The sequence below is a fragment of the Chiloscyllium plagiosum genome, chromosome 32, assembly GCF_004010195.1.
Source record: "Chiloscyllium plagiosum isolate BGI_BamShark_2017 chromosome 32, ASM401019v2, whole genome shotgun sequence".
Lineage (NCBI taxonomy): Eukaryota > Metazoa > Chordata > Chondrichthyes > Orectolobiformes > Hemiscylliidae > Chiloscyllium > Chiloscyllium plagiosum.
In genome coordinates, this window is record NC_057741.1 from 16,421,994 (window position 1) to 16,442,820 (window position 20,827).

The 20,827-nt window shown below is 38.9% G+C and overlaps 1 protein-coding gene across 2 annotated transcripts in view; it reads left to right on the forward strand.

The window, feature by feature from the left end:
- Nucleotides 1–20,827, forward strand: part of naa15a (N-alpha-acetyltransferase 15, NatA auxiliary subunit a) — a 98,486-nt gene that overhangs the window by 12,668 nt on the left and 64,991 nt on the right. For both annotated transcript variants that reach the window (XR_006309052.1, XM_043674102.1), the window contains exon 2: nucleotides 18,035–18,119. Coding sequence is in view for 1 of the 2 variants with exons in the window: in XM_043674102.1 (XP_043530037.1) it covers nucleotides 18,035–18,119 (85 nt within the window). In the remaining variant the exon portion in view is untranslated. The remainder of the gene's footprint in view (nucleotides 1–18,034; nucleotides 18,120–20,827) is intronic.

Consider the following 20,827-nt stretch of genomic DNA (forward strand, 5'->3'; position numbering starts at 1 on the left):
CCTTCATAATTTTATATGTTTATACAAGATCCGCCCCCCTCATTCTTCTGAATTCCAATGACTATAATCCCAGTCTACTCAGCCTCTCCTCATAAGCCAATCCCCTCAACTCCGGAATCAACCTAGTGAACCTCCTCTGCACCCCCTCCAGTGCCAGTACATCCTTTCTTAATTAAGGAAACTAAATCTGCACACAGTACTCCAGGTCTGTCCTATCACCCTCACCTTGACCTTTTTCCACCTATCACATTTCCGACGCCCCTCCCCCAAGTCCCTCCTCCCTATCTTTTATCTTAGCCTGCTGGACAAACTTTCCTCATTCCTGAAGAAGGGCTAATGCCCGAAACGTCGATTCTCCTGTTCCCTAGATGCTGCCTGACCTGCTGCGCTTCTCCAGCAACACATTTCCATCTCTGATCTCCAGCATCTGCAGACCTCATTTTCTCTTCCTATTCATATACTCAACCAGATGCCTTTTAAACATTATGTATTCGTCTCCACCTCTTCCTGTGGCAGCACATTCCCTCTCCACCATCCAACACACACACACACACCACTTTCCTTCTGTGTGAAGCACTTGCCCCTTAGGTCCCTTTCAAATCCCTCCCCACCCCGAGAAAAAAGTCCATGGCTATTCACCCTACCCCTGCCCGCCATGAGTTTGTACACCGTTCAGCTTCCGATGCTCCAGGGAAAGTAGCCCCAGCGTATTCAGCCTCCTCCTATAACTCAAATTTTCCAATCCGGGCAACATCTTTGTGAAACCTTTATGAACCTTCTCAAGTATAACAACCTTCATGTAGAAAGGCAACCAGAATTGTGTGCAGCATTCTAAAAGTGGTCTCACCAATGTTCTATACAGCTGCAGCATGACCTTCCAACTCCTCTACGCAATGTGCTGACCAATAAAGGCAAGCGTGTGAAATATCTTCATCACCAACCTATCTATCTGTGACTCCACTTTCAATGAACTTTGGAGAACAATGAGGACAAAATTAAATGTCTTTGTCATGGTTTCTTAGAACAGCACTGCTCAGAAGTTGACCAGTGAGCTGACTGCTACACCTGGCATTGTGCAATGAAATGGGATTGATTAATGAACTCAGTGAAGTTTTTCTTAAGCAACAGTGACCATTATATGATTGAATTCTACATTTAATTTAAGGGAGAAAGGAGTGGGTTTTACACTTGCTTAAAAACTTATGAAAAGGAGTGCTGGCTGAAATGAATTTGCAAATTAGCTTAAAGGATACATCAATTGAGGTGCAGTGAAAGACCTGTGAAGGGACATTTCAGCAGAAACCGATACATCGGTACATTCCATCAAGCAAGAAGATTTCAAGGGTCAGGCCCATCATGAAAATGCACCAAAAAGGTTAATGAAAGAGTATGGAGAATGGAGAGTGAAAAACCAAATGATGGCAAATGAATTGAATAGGTATTCAGAAAAGTCTTTACTAAAGAGGATATATGCAACATTCCAGAAATAGCTATACATCAGTAAATGGAAGGGCTAAAGGGAGGAATTCGGAAAAATCTCGATCACCAGAGAAGTGCTCTTGATTAATTGGGCTCAACCTCCCTCAGTTCAGGATTTCCCATTAGATTAAAATATAGCTAATACAAGTTCCTTATTCAAAAAGGAAGGGAAAATAGCAAAACACAAATCACTTTGGTTTAGCAGGATGTCAAGTTGGGCAAAGTCACTAGGGTTTTATGAAAGGGAAATCATGTTTTATCAATCTATTGGATTTTTTTGAGGATATACTGAGCTGTTGTTTAAAGGGAATTGGTGGTTATATTATGCTTCTTTTTCAGTAAAACATTTATTATACTTCAAAGTTTGTGCGAAGATTTGTAGCTCGGGTGCTCGTTGTGGTTCTGTTCGCCGAGCTGGAAGTTTTTGTTGCAAACGTTTCGTCCCCTGGCTAGGCGACATCATCAGTGCTTGGGAGCCTCCTGCGAAGCGCTTCTTTGATGATTCCTCCGGTGTTTATAGTGGTCTGTCCCTGCAGTTTCCTGACTTTTCCATACTGCCTTTCTTAAATAGTACCACCATGTTAGTCAACCTCTGGTCTTCCGGCACCTCATTCGAGACTATCGATTATACAAATATCTCAGCAAGGTGCCCAGCAATCTCTTCCATAGCTTCCCACAGATTTCCAACGTACATCTGATCAGGTCTAAGGAAATTATCTACTTTTAAGATGTCCAGCATCACCACCTCTGTAATATGGAAGTTTATCTTTTAGATCCAGTCTATCCTTTTCTCTCACTACTTTAAAACTAATAGAATTTTGGTCATTGGCCCTAAAGTGCTCCCCATTGACACCTCAGTCACTTGCCCTGCCTTATTTCAAATAGGTTAAGTTTGCACCTTCTGTGGTAGGTACACCCACAAACTGAATCAGAAAACTTCCTTGCACACACTTAACAAATTCCTCTCCATCCAAACCCTTAACATTATGGGATCTCCAAGTCTATGTTTGGAAAGTTACAATCCCCTACCATTACGTCACTATTTTTCTTACAGATAACTGAGATCTCCTTATATATTTGTTTCTCAATTTCTCACTGATTATTTGGGAGGGGTTTTCTATAGTACAATCCCAATAAAATGATCATCCCTTTTTTATTTCTCAGTTCCACCCATATAACTTTGGATGTATTCCCAGGAATATCCTCCATCACTATAGCAGTAATGTTATCCTTAACCAAAAAATTCCCCACGCCCACCCACTTGCTCACCTTTCTATCCTTACTATAGCATTTGTATCTTGGAATATTAACCTGCCAGTCCTGTCCATCCCTGAACCACGTCTCTGTAATTGGTATGATATCCCAATCCCATGTTCCCATCCAAGCCCTGAGTTCATCTGCCTTACCTGTTAGGCATCTTGATTGAAATACATACAGTTTGACTTAGCAGTCCTATCTCATTCTTTGCTTTGACTCATTGTCCTTGCCTGCCCTGATTGGCTTACTACTTTTCCCAACTGTGCCAATGTCATATTGCTCTTTTTCCTCACTATCTCTCCCCACCCTCCCAGCAGTATATTTGTCCCCTTCAAAGTTATGGTCAATCCATCCTTCTTACACAGGTTAGTTCTACCCTAGAAGAGATTCAAATGATCCAAAAATGTGAATCCTTCTCCCCTACACCAGCTCCTCAGTCACACATTCCTACTTTCACTAGCTTGTGGCACCATGAGTAATCTAGATGTTACTATCCTTGACTTCATTTTCAAAATTCCTGCTAAACTTTCTGTATTCTCTCCTCAGAATCCCATCTTTCTCTCTTCCTATGTAGTTAGTTCCAATGTGAACATCAGTCTGTGCCTCTGAGTAGAGAGTTCCCTATCACAATCAACCACTTGGAACATGGCACACGCCTCATTACAGTAGGGACCAGAAACCTGGCTGTCAGTGAGGGTCCATCACCCCCTACATTTTCTGAAACAGCATACTTGTTTAAAGTGGACTTAGCCACAGGAGACTCCTGCACTACCTTTACTGGAGGTCACCCATGTACCTGACTCTATTCGCGGTTTATCATTCTTCCTACAACTGCCATCCATCAACCCCCAGCTCCATACATTCCTCATTGTCTGTAACTGCTGCTCCAACCAATCCATCCCACCTGAAGGGTTCTTAACCAAGCACACTTCTTGCAGACATAATCATTAGTAACATGGAAACTCTCGCTAATCTCCCACATCCGACAGGAAGAGCACATCACTTTACGAAAGGCCATCTTTGCACCTTAACTATCTACAGACCCAGAAAATAGCACCGTCTTACTACTCTTAAAAACACTTGCCAGGCTAACTTAGTAGCAATGCTTTATATTTTTAAAGTTTTAATCAAGAGACAGATCTCAGTGAAAAAAGATACGTAATCAAAAATAACCCACTCTGCTCACTATTGTACATTTGCAAAGAGAAAACTAGCCACTCGATCTAGCCCTGCTGTGATCTCCCCACAAGGTCAGCTGTCAATTTGGCTGCTTGTTTATTTTTCTTGGAAGAACTCATGTCCAGAGATACTTGAAATCAAACAGCAGAGACAGTAGCTGTGAAGGTTTGGTGCTGGGTCACGACAGCAGTGTAGCTTTCCTTCTCTGTTGATTCACTTCCCACCATGTGGTCACTACCTTTGTCGCCCTTTCTTCTTTTTTAAAGCGCCATAAAACAATGTAACAGTTTATAAAACAATAATTACTGTTCCTAGAACTTGAGGAAATCAGCTCCAATACTGAAAATATCTCAGAAAAAAAGAAGCAGTTCTTACAGTCACAATTTTTTCCTGTCCCCCATTCTGCATTATAAAGTTAGGAAAGTAAGTTGTAAAGAGTGAATAAGGCAACAAAAATATATAGGTTAAGTGGTCAGCATCTGGGAAAATGTATAGTTTTCCATTTTTGCAGAAGAATTGTGATAAATGGTGAGAGATTGCAGAACTCTAAAATGCAGAATGTCCCAATGCCTGAATTGCAAAATTGTTAGGTAGAAGGAAGAATTAGGAAATCTGATTGAATGTTAATGTTTATTGCAAAGACTATTGAATACAAAAATGTGGGGGACATTATACTCCAGTTATGCAGGGAAATAGTGAGACCATTTTGGTCATGTTACTTAAGAAAGGATGTAAAAGCTTTGAATGCAGTTCAGAGAAGTTCTACCAGTTTAACATCTTGTATAGGAGAAAGTGAGGACTGCACATGCTGGAGATCAGAGTTAAGAGTGTGGTGCTGGAAAAACATAGGTCAGGCAGCATCCAAGGAGCAGGAGAATCGACGTTTATCGACGCATTGACTCTCCTGCTCCTCACTTGCTGCCCGACCTGTTGTGCTTTTCAGCACCACACTCTCGACTAATATCTGGTATAGACAAGCTCTTTTGAGGAAAGATTGGACAGACTAGCCTTGAATCTGCTGGAGTTTAGAAGAGTAAAATACTATCTTAAGATGTTAAGAGGTCTTGGCAGGTTAGAAAAGAAGAGGATCTTGTGTCAGAATCTAGAATTAAGAGTCACTGTATAAAAATGAGCAGTTGACATTTAAAACAGATAAGGTGAAATTTTTTCTCAGGGCCATGAATCTTTGGAACTGTCTTTCTGAAAAGGTGATGGAAACAAATTTTTAAGTATTATTAAGGCAGAGGTATCTTTATTCTTGGTAAGGTAGAAGTGTGTTCAGGGGCATTCAGGAATATGGATTTGAGGTTACAGTCAGAGCAGTCACAGTCTTATTAAATGACAACGCATGCTCAGGCCCAGTTGGCCTATTGTTCTGTTTCTCTGTTGGTTATAAGTGCTGAGGACTGTTTCTCTGCAATCCTTTTTTTTCCCTCCATTGTCATTTTTAAAACAAATGGTCCACAAAGGTTTTTGTATTTTGTTTTAACTTCTTACATCTTGTCCTCACAGTTAAAGCTAACAGTAATATGATTTTCTTAATCGTTATAATCAAGAAGGCAGCTCACCACCACCACCTTGAGCGCAATTATGGTGGACAGTAAATACTGGCCAGCCAGTAGTGCCTTAGTGGTATGAATGGAATATTTTAAAAAAGTTAATTCATAAACATTTTTCTATTTTGTTACTTTGTTTGTATTTTACTGCTTTTCATAGTTCTAATCAGTTGGATTTCCACATTTCCATACATTAAAGTGAACCTTTACTTTTATCTGCATTCTGTTCTTACGATGACAATCTAGTACGATTGGTGTTTGAACATTATGCATGAAGTGCAAAATTTTCCTAATAGAATTTATGTACAAACACAGGCTAATCAACCCACCAGATCTGTGTGGAATTTATCTTCCACAAGCCTCATCCAATCCTGCTTCATCTGATCCTACTCATATATCTCTTAGCCACACATACCAAACTGGCTTCCTTTTAACTGCAGCGGTGGCATTTGGTGATCATGTAGTTCACATGGTAGCAAGTTTGACGATGTAAATGTTGTCTGGTTAAGGGAGTTTCACCTGATTTGTTTTTTAGATTCATTAATGTTTATATTTATGGTCCCTCTGACTCCTTATTTGCTGCTTTTTGCTTAATTCACATTGTAACAAGAGTTCTTCTTGATTTGAACATGCTCTGCTTTTAGGTGATGCAATTAAGTTAATCAATTGTTGTTTTTTAGAATTGTGCACTGTTTTTGGGATCTCATTCTTGTGGTTCTATTTTATTTAAAATACAAATCAGTAGTCTTGATAGAATGACAGTTAGCTGTATTCACCATTCACTTAATTGGTTCATATATTATGTCAAAGAAAGGTGTGCATTTTGTATGCACTGTGAAGTTAGGTGGTCCGTGAAATTCACATACTTAATTTTAAAAGACATTTAAGTTCATGAATGTAGGCTGCACAAGCAGTGCAATATATATGATTCTACAGATGCATTTTGTCCCAAGACGTATACAAAAACTCTGATTTCTTCCGTATTCGAGGCTGATCTAAATGAATTGTCTTTTCTAATTTGAGGTTGTGGAGACTTAACTGGGGCTAGTCTTGTTCCTAATAGCTGTCTGGTGGTTGTCTTTTAAAGACATTCCTGATCAGGGACGATACAGTTATAACTGGGCAATCTTGTTCCTGGAGTCAGATCTTGGCACATGTTTAGCCACAACCAAATTCATTTGTGGGTGGGCACATGACTACAAGCAGCTTGATTGGAATATATAGTCTTATGCTATCTAGTCAATACCTGTGACTGTCTCCATGTAATCTACTGTTAATTTCAGCAAAGAATATCTGAGGAATCTGTTTTTCAGTGGAAGTGCACTATTCTGTGAAAACCAGCATGGGTAGGCAGTCAGATCTTTACTTGAAATAGTTGTAAGTTATTGCTTCAAAACTGTTAGCACTATATTCCCACTTCATTGCTGACTTCAAATGATCAAGTAACTCCTTTTTTAATATAGATTGATTGATTGAAGTATTGAGTAGGCTGTACACAATAATAACTGCCAATGAAATCCAATGGTCAGCTTTCTTTTTGTTAACTCCCTGTTGTTCCATGGATGGTTTTAATTGTCTGTATGCCTTGCTGAAGTGGCAGATGTACACGTAAATAGGTGTTGACAGCTTTTTTATTGTTGGGGATTTGCATCAAGTTTGCTCTGCGCTAACTTAATGTGAGTACTTTGAAGTAACATTTTTCAGTTTGATATTTAGCATTCAAGAAAAATAAACTGAATACAGGCACAACCAGAAATTCATATGATCCAAGTACTGTACCTGTTCAGTTCTTTATCTTGAGATTCTTGTATATTTGATGCAACTGCAATACGCCAACTTCTGTGAACAGCCAAAATTGATTAAGCAAGTACAAGCTTTTGGAGGAACCCTTAACACTCTTCGCAAGGCTTGCGGAGTCATGTCAAGAGATCTGTCTTGACAAAAGGCACCAGTTCTTCCTTTGTACAAGATTTTATATCACAGTCAGTAATGCCCACAAGTCAGCCTTCAGCCACTCCCCCTTGTCACATGCCATTCAAGACACAGTGTAGTGATTTGATTATTGCCAGAAACAATAATTAAATTGATTCTGAATTGCATGAGATGGCTATGTAAATGGATTCTGAATAGCAGGAGATGGCATTGTAAATTTAGTCTGAATAGCAGGAGATAGTAATGTAAATATTTTTACATTCTAAGGCAAGACAGAGAAACATACCACCCTACCCCCAGGACATCCAATTTCTTGAAGGTCAGCACAGCAAATTAACCCTTTAAGATCTCATTCCCTCCTTATCATTCCGTGATAATAAAAATGGAAGCTGAAAAAGACACTATCAGCTTATTCATAATCTTACAGCCAGTATTTAAGCATGTTATTGACAGACAACATACAATGATTATAACAACAAAATATACTAGCCTATGCAATCGATAGGATCCACAGGATCTTCTCACATGGAAAAAAGGTTCACCAGTAAAGTTCTTAAATACACAGTTCTTAGTGACCACTCCACCCTTTCAAATTGAATGGAAACGTGTCAGTTATCCAAAGTCTCTTTCAGTAAACTCCAACCTGAAAACAAAATCCAGTCTGTCCTTGCCTATCTCTCTGGAAGTGTGCGCAAAATCTGAATTCTTGGAGAAGGCCAATTAAAAAAACTTAACAAAACTGACTAGACTTCCATCCTTGTGGGGATGCTTCAGATGGAGGATGCCAGCACATCTGAGCGTGAGGTGCTGCAACTGCAGCAGCCATTTCTTCTGATCCATTTAAGGGGTATGAAGGTTCACTGATCAAGTTAACAACAAAACGGCCAGTTGGCTTTGTTACATTTGACAGGAGAGCAGGAGCAGAAGCAGCAAAGAATGTTATATAACACAAGGACAGACTGGATTTTGTTTTCAGGTAGGTGAACACAGCATTCTTTGCTGCTTCTGCTCCTGCTCTCCTGTCAAATGTCACAAAGCCAACTGGCTGTTTTGTTGTTAACTTGATCAGTGAACCTTCATATCCCTTAAATGGATCAGAAGAAATGGCAAAGCTTATGTGGTTTAATATCCATAGGAAAGCTACTGACAAAAAGTGTATGGATCTCCTCTTCACCGTTGTTAGCTTCATCACTTTTGTGGTCCTGACAAATTGAATCCATTGGATAAGGTTGTGGAGGGGCAGGCAGTGGTCTGTAAGTGTGATTTACCTGTGATTGGAGAAACTCTAGAGACTGTTTCACTATTTATGTCATTATCACGTTTATACAATTCATAAACTTCTGAATTGTACTGCCTACACAATTCAGTCTTTTATAAACAACAGTCAGTGGTCCTAAAATCAAACCTTTGGGGGACCCCATTCAGGTTATTCAAAAATTATTTTCCTTTGACAAATTAATACTTGGCTAATGTGAAAGCTGTCAAGAAGAGTATTTCAAAAATCTGGAACAGCAAGTGAACAACAAAATGCTGCTTGTGCTTTAGCCATTGAAGGGGGAGTTTAAGTTCAGATTTAAATCTCAAATATTAGTGGGAAACACATGCAGAATATATTAAAGTTCTCCAAATGACAACTCTATAATTTCTTATATAGCAAACAATGACTCACTGCCACATATATACATATTAAATCTATCTTCAGATATAGTTCAAATGCCTGACATTAATGACAAAAATGGTCCTAATTTTTAAAAAAGTTTCATAATCAGGTTTTTAATTAGAATATGTGGTTGCTGACAAACTGACATTGTAAATCTAACTTCCCAAATAAAACAGTTGGAATTGCAGTGGTTATAGACCAGTAACTGTGCATCTTCAATAGAGATCACCATTCTGGATGTAGGTTTGCTCGCTGAGCTGGAAGGTTCATTTCCAGACGTTTCGTCACCCTACTAGGTAACATCCTCAGTGGGCCTCGGGCGAAGCACTGCTGATAACTCCTGCTTTCTATTAATATGTTTGGGTTTCTTTGGGTTGGTGATGTCATTTCCTGTAGCGACATCACTTCCTGTTATTTTACTCAGGGGGTGGTAGATGGGGTCTAACCCGATGTGTTTCTTGATAGAGTTCTGGTTGGAATGCCATGCTTCTAGGAATTCTCGTGCGTATGTCTGTTTGGCTTGTCCTAGGATGGATGTGTTGTCGCAGTCGAAGTGGTGTTCCTCCTTATCTGTATGTAAGGATACTAGAGAGAGAGGATCATGTTGTATTGTGGCTAATTGATGTTCACGTATCCTGGTGGCTGGTTTTCTGGCTGTTTGTCCAATGTAGTATTTGTTACAGTCCTTGCACAGTATTTTATAAATGACATTAATTTTGCCCATTGTCTGTATAGGGTCTTTTAAGTTAATAAGCTGCTGTTTTAGTGTGTTGCTGGGTTTGTGGGCTACCACTGGAGGCCTACTGAAGATGTTACCTAGTAGGGTGATGAAACATCTGGCAATTAAACTTCCAGCTCGGTGAGCAAACCTACATCCAGAACCTCAAACTGAGCTACAAATCTTCTCAAAACTCACTAAGAGATCAACATTCTTTTAGAATTTTGAACACATGAGGGGCTCAAGGCCCTGATTTCGTTTTAAGGTTACATGTTTAATTATTTTAAGAAGTACCTAATGTTGTATAATAATGGGTGGCACGGTGGCACAGTGGTTAGCACTGTTGTCTCACAGCGCCAGAGACCCGGGTTCAATTCCCGCCTCAGGCGACTGTGTGGAGTTTGCACATTCTCCCCGTGTCTGCGTGGGTTTCCTCCGGGTGCTCCGGCTTCCTCCCACAGTCCAAAGATGTGCAGGCCAGGTGAATTGGCCATGCTAAATTGCCCGTAGTGTTAGGTATAGGGGTAAATAAAGGGGTATGGGTGGGTTGCGCTTCGGTGGGTCGGTGTGGACTTGTTGGGCCGTAGGGCCTGTTTCCACACTGTAATCTTATCTAATCTAATGTAAAAACAAAATCTGCCCTATTACACAGCCCACAAAACACATTGAATTGAGAACCTAATTCAGATAAGGCAAAACAATTATTTAAAAGGATTTTGGGTTTCTGCCCCACACTCCATGCAAAATAAAACCAGTTCCCTGTAATTATAAATAATCTGTCAATTCATTCCTTATTTCCTGAATAAAGACAATGCTGTTTTATCTGGTCATGATTCTTCTTTGGTTTCAAAACAAATGCTGAAAGTCTTTAGCATGGTTTTCCATTACATTTTTCAACAGTTTCAACCCTTGCAAATTTGATTGGTGTTAATAAGCATCTTCAAATTTTGACCATACACTGTGAACATAGGCAACTAAAACATAAACCAGCAAATAGGTGTCGCTTAATATTTCAATAAATCTGGGTCTTCATTGACCCATTATGCCATAATCATCAACCTTTTCCATGTTAATTTCCTATCTACTGTAAGATATCAATAGTTTATTGTTTAAGCTACAATAACAAAACTCATGGAGAGTTCTGACTACACTTATGCAGATAAAAGACTGTTGTATTCAAAGCCTGTAATTGAATGATTGTCCCATTTTTAAAGTGTCAACTTCCTAACTTTTCTCTCTTGTTACTCTATTGTCTTCAGTCTCCACACCTACATCAGGGTCCTGGCCGTCGCATGGGGCATTTCCCCTCTTAACAACCAGTGTAAGGCAGGGTGATTGAGAGAGACTCAGTAGTTATCTTTTATCTTATGCACAATGCTCTGGGTCCTCAAACCCTGCTATTAGAGGGCTGTAATCTCTGAATTCCAGGGGACTATAACCTCCCTTCCCAGTCACTTCTAGTTCTGAGGACTGAAACCTCCAAATTCAAGGCAGACTCTAACCTTCCTTTCCTGTGAACTTATGCTTCTGAAAGCGGACTCGTTGGCATGCAAATGTGTAAATTACCTCGAAGATTCTGTCTCTACAGAGTCCTAGGGAGCGAGGGGTCGACTGAATGGTAGGTTAAAGAGAGAGATCAAGGCCCATCCATCTCTCTCAGACAATCACTTATTCATTCCACTTAGAAGCTCCATGTATGTTGGAATCCCATCTCTGCCACCAAACGTGAGGTTCTTTTTCTTGAGATTCTTACATACGTGATACAACTGAGCAATATGCCAACTCCTGTGAACAGCCAAAATTGATTAAGCAAGTACAAACCTTTGGAGAAACCTTAACAGTCTTTGTGGGGCTTGCAGAGTCATGTCAAGAGATCTGCTTTACAAAAGGGACCAGTTTTTCCTTTATGCAAGATTTTATATCACAGTCAGTAATGTCCTCAAGTCAACCCCCAGCCACTCCCCCATAGTCATGTGCCACACAAGACACAATGTCATGATTTGATTGTTTCTGAAAATAATGTAATTAAATGGACTCTGAATTGCAGGAGATGGCTATGTAAATTTTTTTACATTTTACCTGCAAGACAGAGAAACATACCACCCTGGACTATCTAATTTCTTGAAGGTCAGCAGAGCAAACAAACCCTTTAACATTTCATACCATTTTACAAATGTGCAAGCATTGAGCTCTTCTGTGGGATGCATTTTGAATCGGTTGCATTGGGTGTTCTATAAATTGTTTCTTTGGTGCATGATGTGAAATTTCCATCTTAAGTGTATGCTTTCTAAACAGTTGCAAATTGAAAAGGAAATGCCAAATTTTATGATTGTCAGAGCAATTTAAATTGCAGTTAATGTGTACTGTAAGTGTAGTTCATCTTCATTGGAGACTATTTTTTGTAAACTCTATGTTTTCTGTGAGATCAGTCACATACCATGGTGGTGACCTATTTAGTTTATTTTCGGTCCAGTGGCAAAATACCATTAGTTGCAATTTGTTTTGAAGTAGTTCTGTTTCATCTTCCAAAACGTTTTTAGGTTACAATGCAGGATCCAAGCCAGAGCTTTCAATAGCAAGTGAATTGCAAACACAGACAATGTGTGTTGTGCTTCCCAGGATATAGCATTGTGTTAGCATTATTTTTATTTTGTGTTTTGTCATGACAGTTATACAGCATGGAAACAGACTCCTGGGTCCAACTTGTCCACGCTGACCAGATGTCCTTAACTAATATAGTCCCATTTGCCAGCATTTGGTCCTTATTCCTCTAAACTCTTCCTATTCATATACGCATTCAGATGCTTTCTAAATGATGTAATTGTACCTGTGTCAACCACGTCCTTTGACAGCTCGTTCCGTACGCACACCACCATTATGTGAAAAGATGACCCCCTCGGATCCCTTTTTAAATCTTTCCCCTTTTAGCATAAAACTTATTTTAGACTCCCCTATTCTTCAAAAAAGACTTTAGCTTTCACCCAATCCTTGCCCCTCATAATTTTATAAACCTCCATAAGGTCACCCCTCAGCCTCCGATGCTCCAGGGGGAAAAAAACCCCAGCCTTTTCAGCCTCTTCCTAAAGATCAAACTCTTCAATCCCAGCAACATCATTGTAAACCTTTTCAGAATCTTTTCAAGTATCTCAACATCCAATCGCAAGAAAGCCAGAATTGAATGGAGTATTCTAAAAGTGGCCTCACCAGTGTCCAGTACAGCCACAACATGATGTCTCAAATCCTATATTCAGTGCACTGACCAATAAAGGCAAGTATGCCAAACACTGCTTTCACCACCCTGTCTACCTGCGACTCTGCTTTCAAAGAACTATCTACCTGTGCCCCTAGGCCTGTTTGTTCAGCAAAACTCCCTGGGACCTTACTATTAACTGTACTAGTCCTGTCCTGTTTCTCCTTTCTAAAATGCAGCACCTCACATTATCTACATTAAACTCCATCTCCTGCTCCTCGACCTATTGGCCTGTTTCATCAGGGTGACTTATACTCGGAGATAAACACCTTCTCTGCCTGTTACACCTCCAATTATGGTGTCATCTGCAACCTTATGAACCATAGCTCCTACATTCACGTCCAAATCATTTATATAAATGACAAAAGGCAGTGGACCCAGCACCGATCCTTGTGGCGCATTCATTATTCAAGTTTCTTTATCAGGATTTTAAAAAAATGCACCTGGCACAGATTGGAAAGTGTCCCAATTGGCATGCTTGGCAGATTTTTTTTAAGGAGATGTCTGTTATTGTAGATGGTTTAAAATACATGAGGTTTAGGAAAATCTTTGAGTTGCTACATTGGGGATTGAGAGAATATTGTTATCAATGGAAGGTGAAACCTGAATAAACATGGATGGAGAGCAGACTATTTCCCTTGAGGAGCAATCTAGAACAATAGACCAGTTGTAAGCTGTAGGGTGACAGATTTAAAACAGGTGAGGAGGAATTATTTTTCTTATGGAATCAAGGATCAGTTGAATTCATTACGCCAGAGCGTGGCTAATGGTAAATTTAAGTGAGGAGATTTATAGAATCCCTGCAGTGTGGAATCGGGTCATACGGTCCATCGAGTCCACATGACACTTTCAAGGGCATCCCACCCAGATCCACTCTCTTATCCTATCCCTGTAACCCTGTACTTCCCATGACTAATCTACTTAGCCTGCACATCCTGGGGCACTGTCGATGCAAGTATCTGTGCATTTTCTGACTATGGGAGGAAACTGGAGCACCCAAGGGATACCCACACATAACGGCAGAATGTGCAAACTCCACACAGATAGTCGCATGAGTCTGAAATTGAACTGGGGTCCTTGGCGCTGTGAGGCAGTAGTGCTCACCACTGAACCATTGTGCTGCCCTAAACTGGCAGCTTTTGAATTGGTAACAGCGTTAAAAATTTATGGGGAAAAAGGCAGAAAAATGGAATTGAGACTGAGATGAAATCAGCAATGGTTGTGTTAAATACTGGACCTGGCTTGAGGAGCTGAAATGTTTCCCAGTTCTTAGGAATTCAGAATTATTTAGAAGAAAAGAAACTAAAAATTGAGCAGTTTTTCTTTGTTTGAAGGTTTTTATTGGCTTTCCACACCTTTTGGTTCTCATGCCAAATCTATTTCCTGTAGGTCTTGGTCCTTCAGCTGTTGGTGTTTGGCATCCAAATGGGCCTGCAGCAAAGATGCTCCTCTTGTTATTGGAATTGAATCTTAATTCCTTTGACTATATCAGTTTTGGAGATTCCTAGCACACACTCTGCTCCTTCAAGTTGACGCTGTCTACACTGGCCAAGAGTCAGCATTTCAGCATTCTGTTTGCACAAGTGGCCTTGTAGATTTTTGTAGGATGGTCTTTTCAATCTTGTGTGTGTCTGAGGTTGTGCTGGTATGGTAGTGGGTAGCATGCTGAGTAATCTTGTGCATTGATGTTGTGGAATGAGTCTCGTTTGAGGAGATTGTTTTAGTGCTTCTTCTAATAAGTACTCCTTCCCTGTTCCCTTTGATAATGACCACTTTTATTAGATCTCAGGTTGGTAGGTTCTTGGATATTTGCCCTTTGTCACCAGCACAGTTAAGCCCAGAAATGTGATATTCATGTCTGCTGCTGCTGCTAGGGTTGTCTGTGAGAGTCCTGGTGTTCAAGCTCCTGACCAGTGTTTTGACGGGCAGTCAAATGCATGGGTTTGAGTTCTTTTATATGGATGGCAAATGCACACTGACAGTCACATGGTCCTGGTGAAGCTATGTGTTTGTTATGAAATTGAAGACGTGTACTGTACCTTCGAGCGAGTGATGCTGTTTTGGCAATGAGAGTTTGCAGGCAAGTGTCATGTGACTGACTAGCTGTCTCAGTATACTGGAAAATTGAAAATATGTAACATTTAGCTGTAAACTAGACACCTCAGTTGTTTTGACGATCATTTGGATTTAACCAGTCAGTTTAAATTATGCCCCAGGATACTAAAACCAATCGAATTTGAATTTTACTGTTTTGAGAACGTTGATTCAATGAGAAGATCTGATGTTTGGGTATTAAAAAAAACCAGAATTTTGGAGAGTTAGCCAGAGAGAACATCAGCTGCTATTGAGATACTGCCCGAAAAATACACTCTATTAAAGGTACCTCCTTCATATGAAACATCATTGCAGCAGAAGACCAAAGAGGACCCAGGGAGTTCTACAAACAGAGGAAGACTGACACTGGAGATGACAGCCACTGTCTGGTTTTGAAAATTAAGTTGCTGTAAATTTAAGAGGTTTTTTTATTGGTCAGTATATTATTATAGAGTGGGAGGTAGATAACAAACCTTTAAGAAGGAGGCTTACTGTTGTAAATAGTTGTTGTTCAATGTTCCCTTTTAGAGTTAAAGAATAAATTGGTATTTTTTCCTTTAATTAGTGGATAGTTCTCGGTCACTCATATATTTTGACAGATTACGAGACGAGGTGAGCTTTTCTGTGTGTTTGGTTTAATTAGCAGAATGGTTCACCGCCATGTCATAACATTGTCCAGTATTAGAAATAATTAAGACAAGTGGAGACCACTAGCTCTGCTACACTTGCAGGGATTTGCATGCACAGTGTTGCTCCTAAACCCCTAATGGCAGGAGATATGGAGTGGAAGGACTGGCTGAGTGAGGATGTATGGATTGCTGCTGCCATAAATTAATGTTACAAGGACGAATTTAAGCATTTGCGAAAGAAATCCAGAAAGGCTAAGAGGAATACCTTTTTACATGGCAAATGGTAATAATCTTAAATTAAATGTTTTGGTGGGTGGTGGATGTAAAAACGATGAATGATTTCCAAAGAGGATTAAATACTTCAGGGAAATAATTCTATTGAATTAAGGGGATAGATTGATGGAATAGGACTAGCAGAATTGCTCTACAGAAATCTTGCATCGACTCAGAAGGACTCTTTTGAGCACTGATGACTGACTAAATATTCAATAATATGATTCTGGATTGACTTCCTATAATAGATGCTAATATGCCTCAGATCATGTATCTGGAAGCAAAGAACTAGGATATGCTCTCCTTGTGTTGCAAAATTTGAGCAAAATTGTATCTGTGCAGTGGTAGATATAAGCAATTAACATCAGATATTGCAAAAAAAAACTGTTATAGCAAAAAATTATTTTTTAGCATATAAATTGTGTGAGCATTGTGTAATATTTAAAAAATGATTTCTGGCAAGTTTGGAGAATTGTCTTGGAGAAATGGTACATATAGATTTTATATTTGGGAAACTAGTGCTGTGTCATTATGATCTGAAGCTTATTTGATTACCGTTATTATTTGGAGAGGGTTTTCCCAGTATTTAAATTGGCCATCAGTCGTTTTAGTACTGTTTGGTTCTAATTGGAACCAGAGAGACGATGGAAAGCTGAACCGCATGTCTTCAGTTTTAGATTTAGCTATAAAATAAATGTAATTTATGCAGCCTTTATATCAAAAAGTGATGTTGAAAGTGCCCTACCTTCAGTGGAAGAAATATAGTTTGGTGTTGTGTATGCATACAGTTGCCTTTTGCTGATTGCTTTGAGGAGCAACCTGTGTTGATGCATAAAAGGAGAAAGCTGTCGACAGATTTTTGTCAAGTACAGATGTGAGAATGAAAAACCCAGGAAATTTAACTGATGCTGAGAAAGGGAGAATGGTTGTTTCTGAAGCAGACATCTGGTGAAGGTATTAATAAGACCATACAAAATAGGGACAGGAGTGCACCATTTAGCCCCTCAAGCCTGTCCTGCCATTCAGGTAGGATCATGGCCGATCCAACTACATTACTTTCGATTACTCCGATTACTTTCCTCATAATCCTTGATTTCTCCTACTGATCAAGGGTCTACCTCAGCCTTAAATAATATCATAAGAAATAGAAGCAATAATGTAGTGGTTAAGATTGCAGAAAGAATAAGCATTGGTGCAACTGAACTAAACTTGAAAAAGATTTGAGATTTTCCGAAAGTAACATGGTGTTGACATGACTGATTTGTGACTTCGATGGCTAATGTTCTAAGTTATCAAAATTCTTATTCAATCCAGAGCAAATTAGGGGAAGTTTTGTTTGCATCTGTAACGGCACCAGAGTTAACAGTTAAGACATTCAAACTGTTTCATTCCACAACATTGATATTCCTCACTTTTGTGATTGAGTCTTGACTAATGAAGCTTAAGAAGGTGCAAAATCATGAATAGGAAAACATAGTGACATGCTTGCAAAACCGTAGGATCATGGCTCAGTTAGTTGCTTCAGAACGTCCCCATAACCATACACCCACAATTTGTTCACTGTGGGTCAAATGTCTGTTTGTGTCACAGATTTATATCATTCCTAGCCATAGTTGAATTTTTTTTACTTGAGAATAATATGCAAGAAGATTTGTATTTGCATTTTTCATCATTGGTATATCCTATTTTCAAAGTGTCTGTAGACATTTTTCACCATTTCTGTGCTAGAATTTTATGATTTTAAAGTTTGCACAATACTTGAGACCTCACACTAAAATGTGATGCAATTACTTTGCGCACACTCTGTATTTATCAGTTTCAGTATATTCTGCATAATTTAAGGATTTTTTTTTAAAAATGCCCGTATATAATCAAAACTAAATACGAAGTGGTGAAAAAATTCTGATCTGATTCTGATTAGAATTTTGAGTAAATGGTTGTTAAATGTATGTAAACGATTCATTATTTTCTCTCTCTCTTTCCCCCCCCCCCCACCCTTCTTCACAGAAATGCTACGAACACAAGCAATACAGACATGGGTTGAAGTTCTGCAAACAAATTCTGAGCAATCCAAAATATGCAGAACACGGAGGTAAGTTACTTTTGGATGGATAGCCTAAACATGTGTGTCTGTGTATTTTTCCTTTGGCATTTTTGTTTTTATAATGTGAACATTGTCTTTGACTTGCAATGTAGAATTGCTGTCATGACTATCCTCAGTAATGGAGAGGTGATTCAGGTTAGGTGGCAGTGCAGGTAAATTCACAGCTCTGTTAATTTGCAGAGCATGAAAATATTTTTATACTGTCTCTGTTGTTCGGATAATATCAAGTTCTTCTTAAATTTTCTTCCCGAGAGTGTTCAAGCTGCTGAGTTAGCACTCTACAAATGAAGATCGACTTTCAATAATTTAACCTAAATCTAAATATACTGTATCTGTTGTGTTGAATTGAGAGGGAAAGGTGAGTTGGGTTTGGTGGTGGAAGTGGGGGAAGGCACCAAAGAAAACAATACTGCAAATACAGCCCTATTGATAGCCAGCATGATAAGGTATTGTCTGTAGGAAATCTATTTTTTCACTATTGATTGCCACCTAATTCAGTACAAACCAGGTAATCAAATTTAAGACATGCCTGAAGACTAAGCCATTATCTTTGATCTTCACTGTAAACTGTATTCCTTAACCACCGATTCAGTATTCTGCTGGCAACTGTCTTAGAACTAAATAAAACTATAAGCAAGTAGGTTCATAATTGATCCACAAAATAACCGTCTGAGGCATCACCACCCAGCTCAACCTCTGCTTCAAACCATCTGAATCCGAGATCTGTGCCCTCCTTGCTTGTAGTCTTGACTATGACAACATTATCAATTGATTTTTTAATATACCCTGCATAAGTCTGAAGTCAGCCAAATCTCTATAGCCCAGGTCCCAACACTCATCCAGTCCCATTTATCTATGCTCTCGTCCTTTGTTCATCATCATCATACATGAACTCCTGGTTAAAGAGCACCTCAATTTAAAATTCTCCCTTCTGTTTTTAAATGCCTCGGTGACTGCACCCTTCCTGCCTGTGATGTTGTGTACGCACGCAATTGAAATATCTGCACTACTTCGCTTCTGGGCTTGTAAACATGCCTGATTTTAATTGCTCCATCATTGGCAGACCTATCGCCAGGTCGTCAAAAAGTCCTGAGCCTCTGGATCCCCCTCTCCAAAGTTTGTTATCTCTCTACCTGTTTTCTCAATTAAGGTGATCCTTAACCTTTTTAAAACATTTTTCCACATGTTCCGGTGTCAAATTTGACTTTGTAATGCTTCTGTGAAGCACCCTGCAATGTTTTCCTATTTCAAAGGTGAAACATACATGTAGTAGCAATATCTATGTGGTTTAATTATGCAGTGGGTTAAGTTGCTTTGCCAATGATAATTTTGAAAAAAATTGTTTTTAAGGTCAAATGTTAGAGGCTTTGTCAAGGGCATAGCGATTTCTGTTTTAAGTGGGTCTTACCCTTCAATTCCCCTGGACCTTTCATTCCTTGCCACTTGCCGTACTTCGGATAAGGCAAGTTGACATTTTGGGGCTATTCTAGTCAGTCCGTTTCCATGGGTTTTCATGACTTGCTTTTTCTACCCTGATGGCCTGATATTCTGACTTCCTTCTAGCTGTATTTCTTTAACCTAAATCTTGATATTATTCTGTAATTTTAAAGCCAATGATTTCTATTGAATGACTGTCATATTTATCAGATGGATTATATTGTTACCCTCTGAAATATTTAATATTTTTCTGATTTCTACCCAAGTTATTTTACCTATTTATAATTGTTCATGGGATGGCTCTTATAATTTTGTTTTATTAGGTGAGTTTAAATGTGAGAGAAGTCATTATTTGAATGAGTGTAGGAAAATTACCTAAGAATACATTGACAGCAGACTTTAGGCTCAGTCACCTGCCACTTATTTTCAAAATCAACCAACTTTGTGTCATCAGAGCTTAATCTTTGAGTTTACCTTTCCAGAAGCTCACCTAAATATTTTTGAATGCCACTTTGTTTTACTGACTTGAGCAATAGCATTTCTGTTTATAATGTAATGCCTTACAGCTTCCAAATGAGCAAATACTTTAACTTCTAAATATCTGTGACTTTTTAATAGGAAAAACAGAAGCTAAATTTCAGTTGAGACAAGACTTCATAGAGCTGTGTTTCATTGCTTTTGTAGGGTGCATATAGCAAGTAGACACTGAGCTAGCTGGATTTATTGATAGGAAAGGAAAAACAGTAATGCGGGAAATGAATTAAAATAAGACTTCATAAATAAAAGGAATTTAATTATACAATAAAAGAAAATAAGTATATTAATGACACTATAGAAAACAGCGAATCAGTTGATATTTCATTTGTCAAGAATTGGAGGAAAAATCTGCAACGATGCCTAACAATTTGAGACAAGGAGAACCTGCAGTATTTTTACCTGTAACACTGGTAGCTTGCTGATATTTTATTGATATTGTTAAAAGTGGAATGCATGACATATTTTCTGACCTTTCTACTTTCAATCTATAAAATACAAACATGAAAAAAATTAAAGGTTGGTTAAACTTGAGTCTTTTCCTGTTTCCAATACGTTCCAAAATATAGAGACCCAATGGCCTTGATCTATTTTATAATTCAATTCAGCTCACCAGTGCGTTTTCCCTCACATGAGCAGCGGTTTAATCTTGAATTCCAGTCTTTTACTGAGATTTATTTATTCCTTTTCTTTCAATTATCTACATAACCTATTTAAAAGTCATG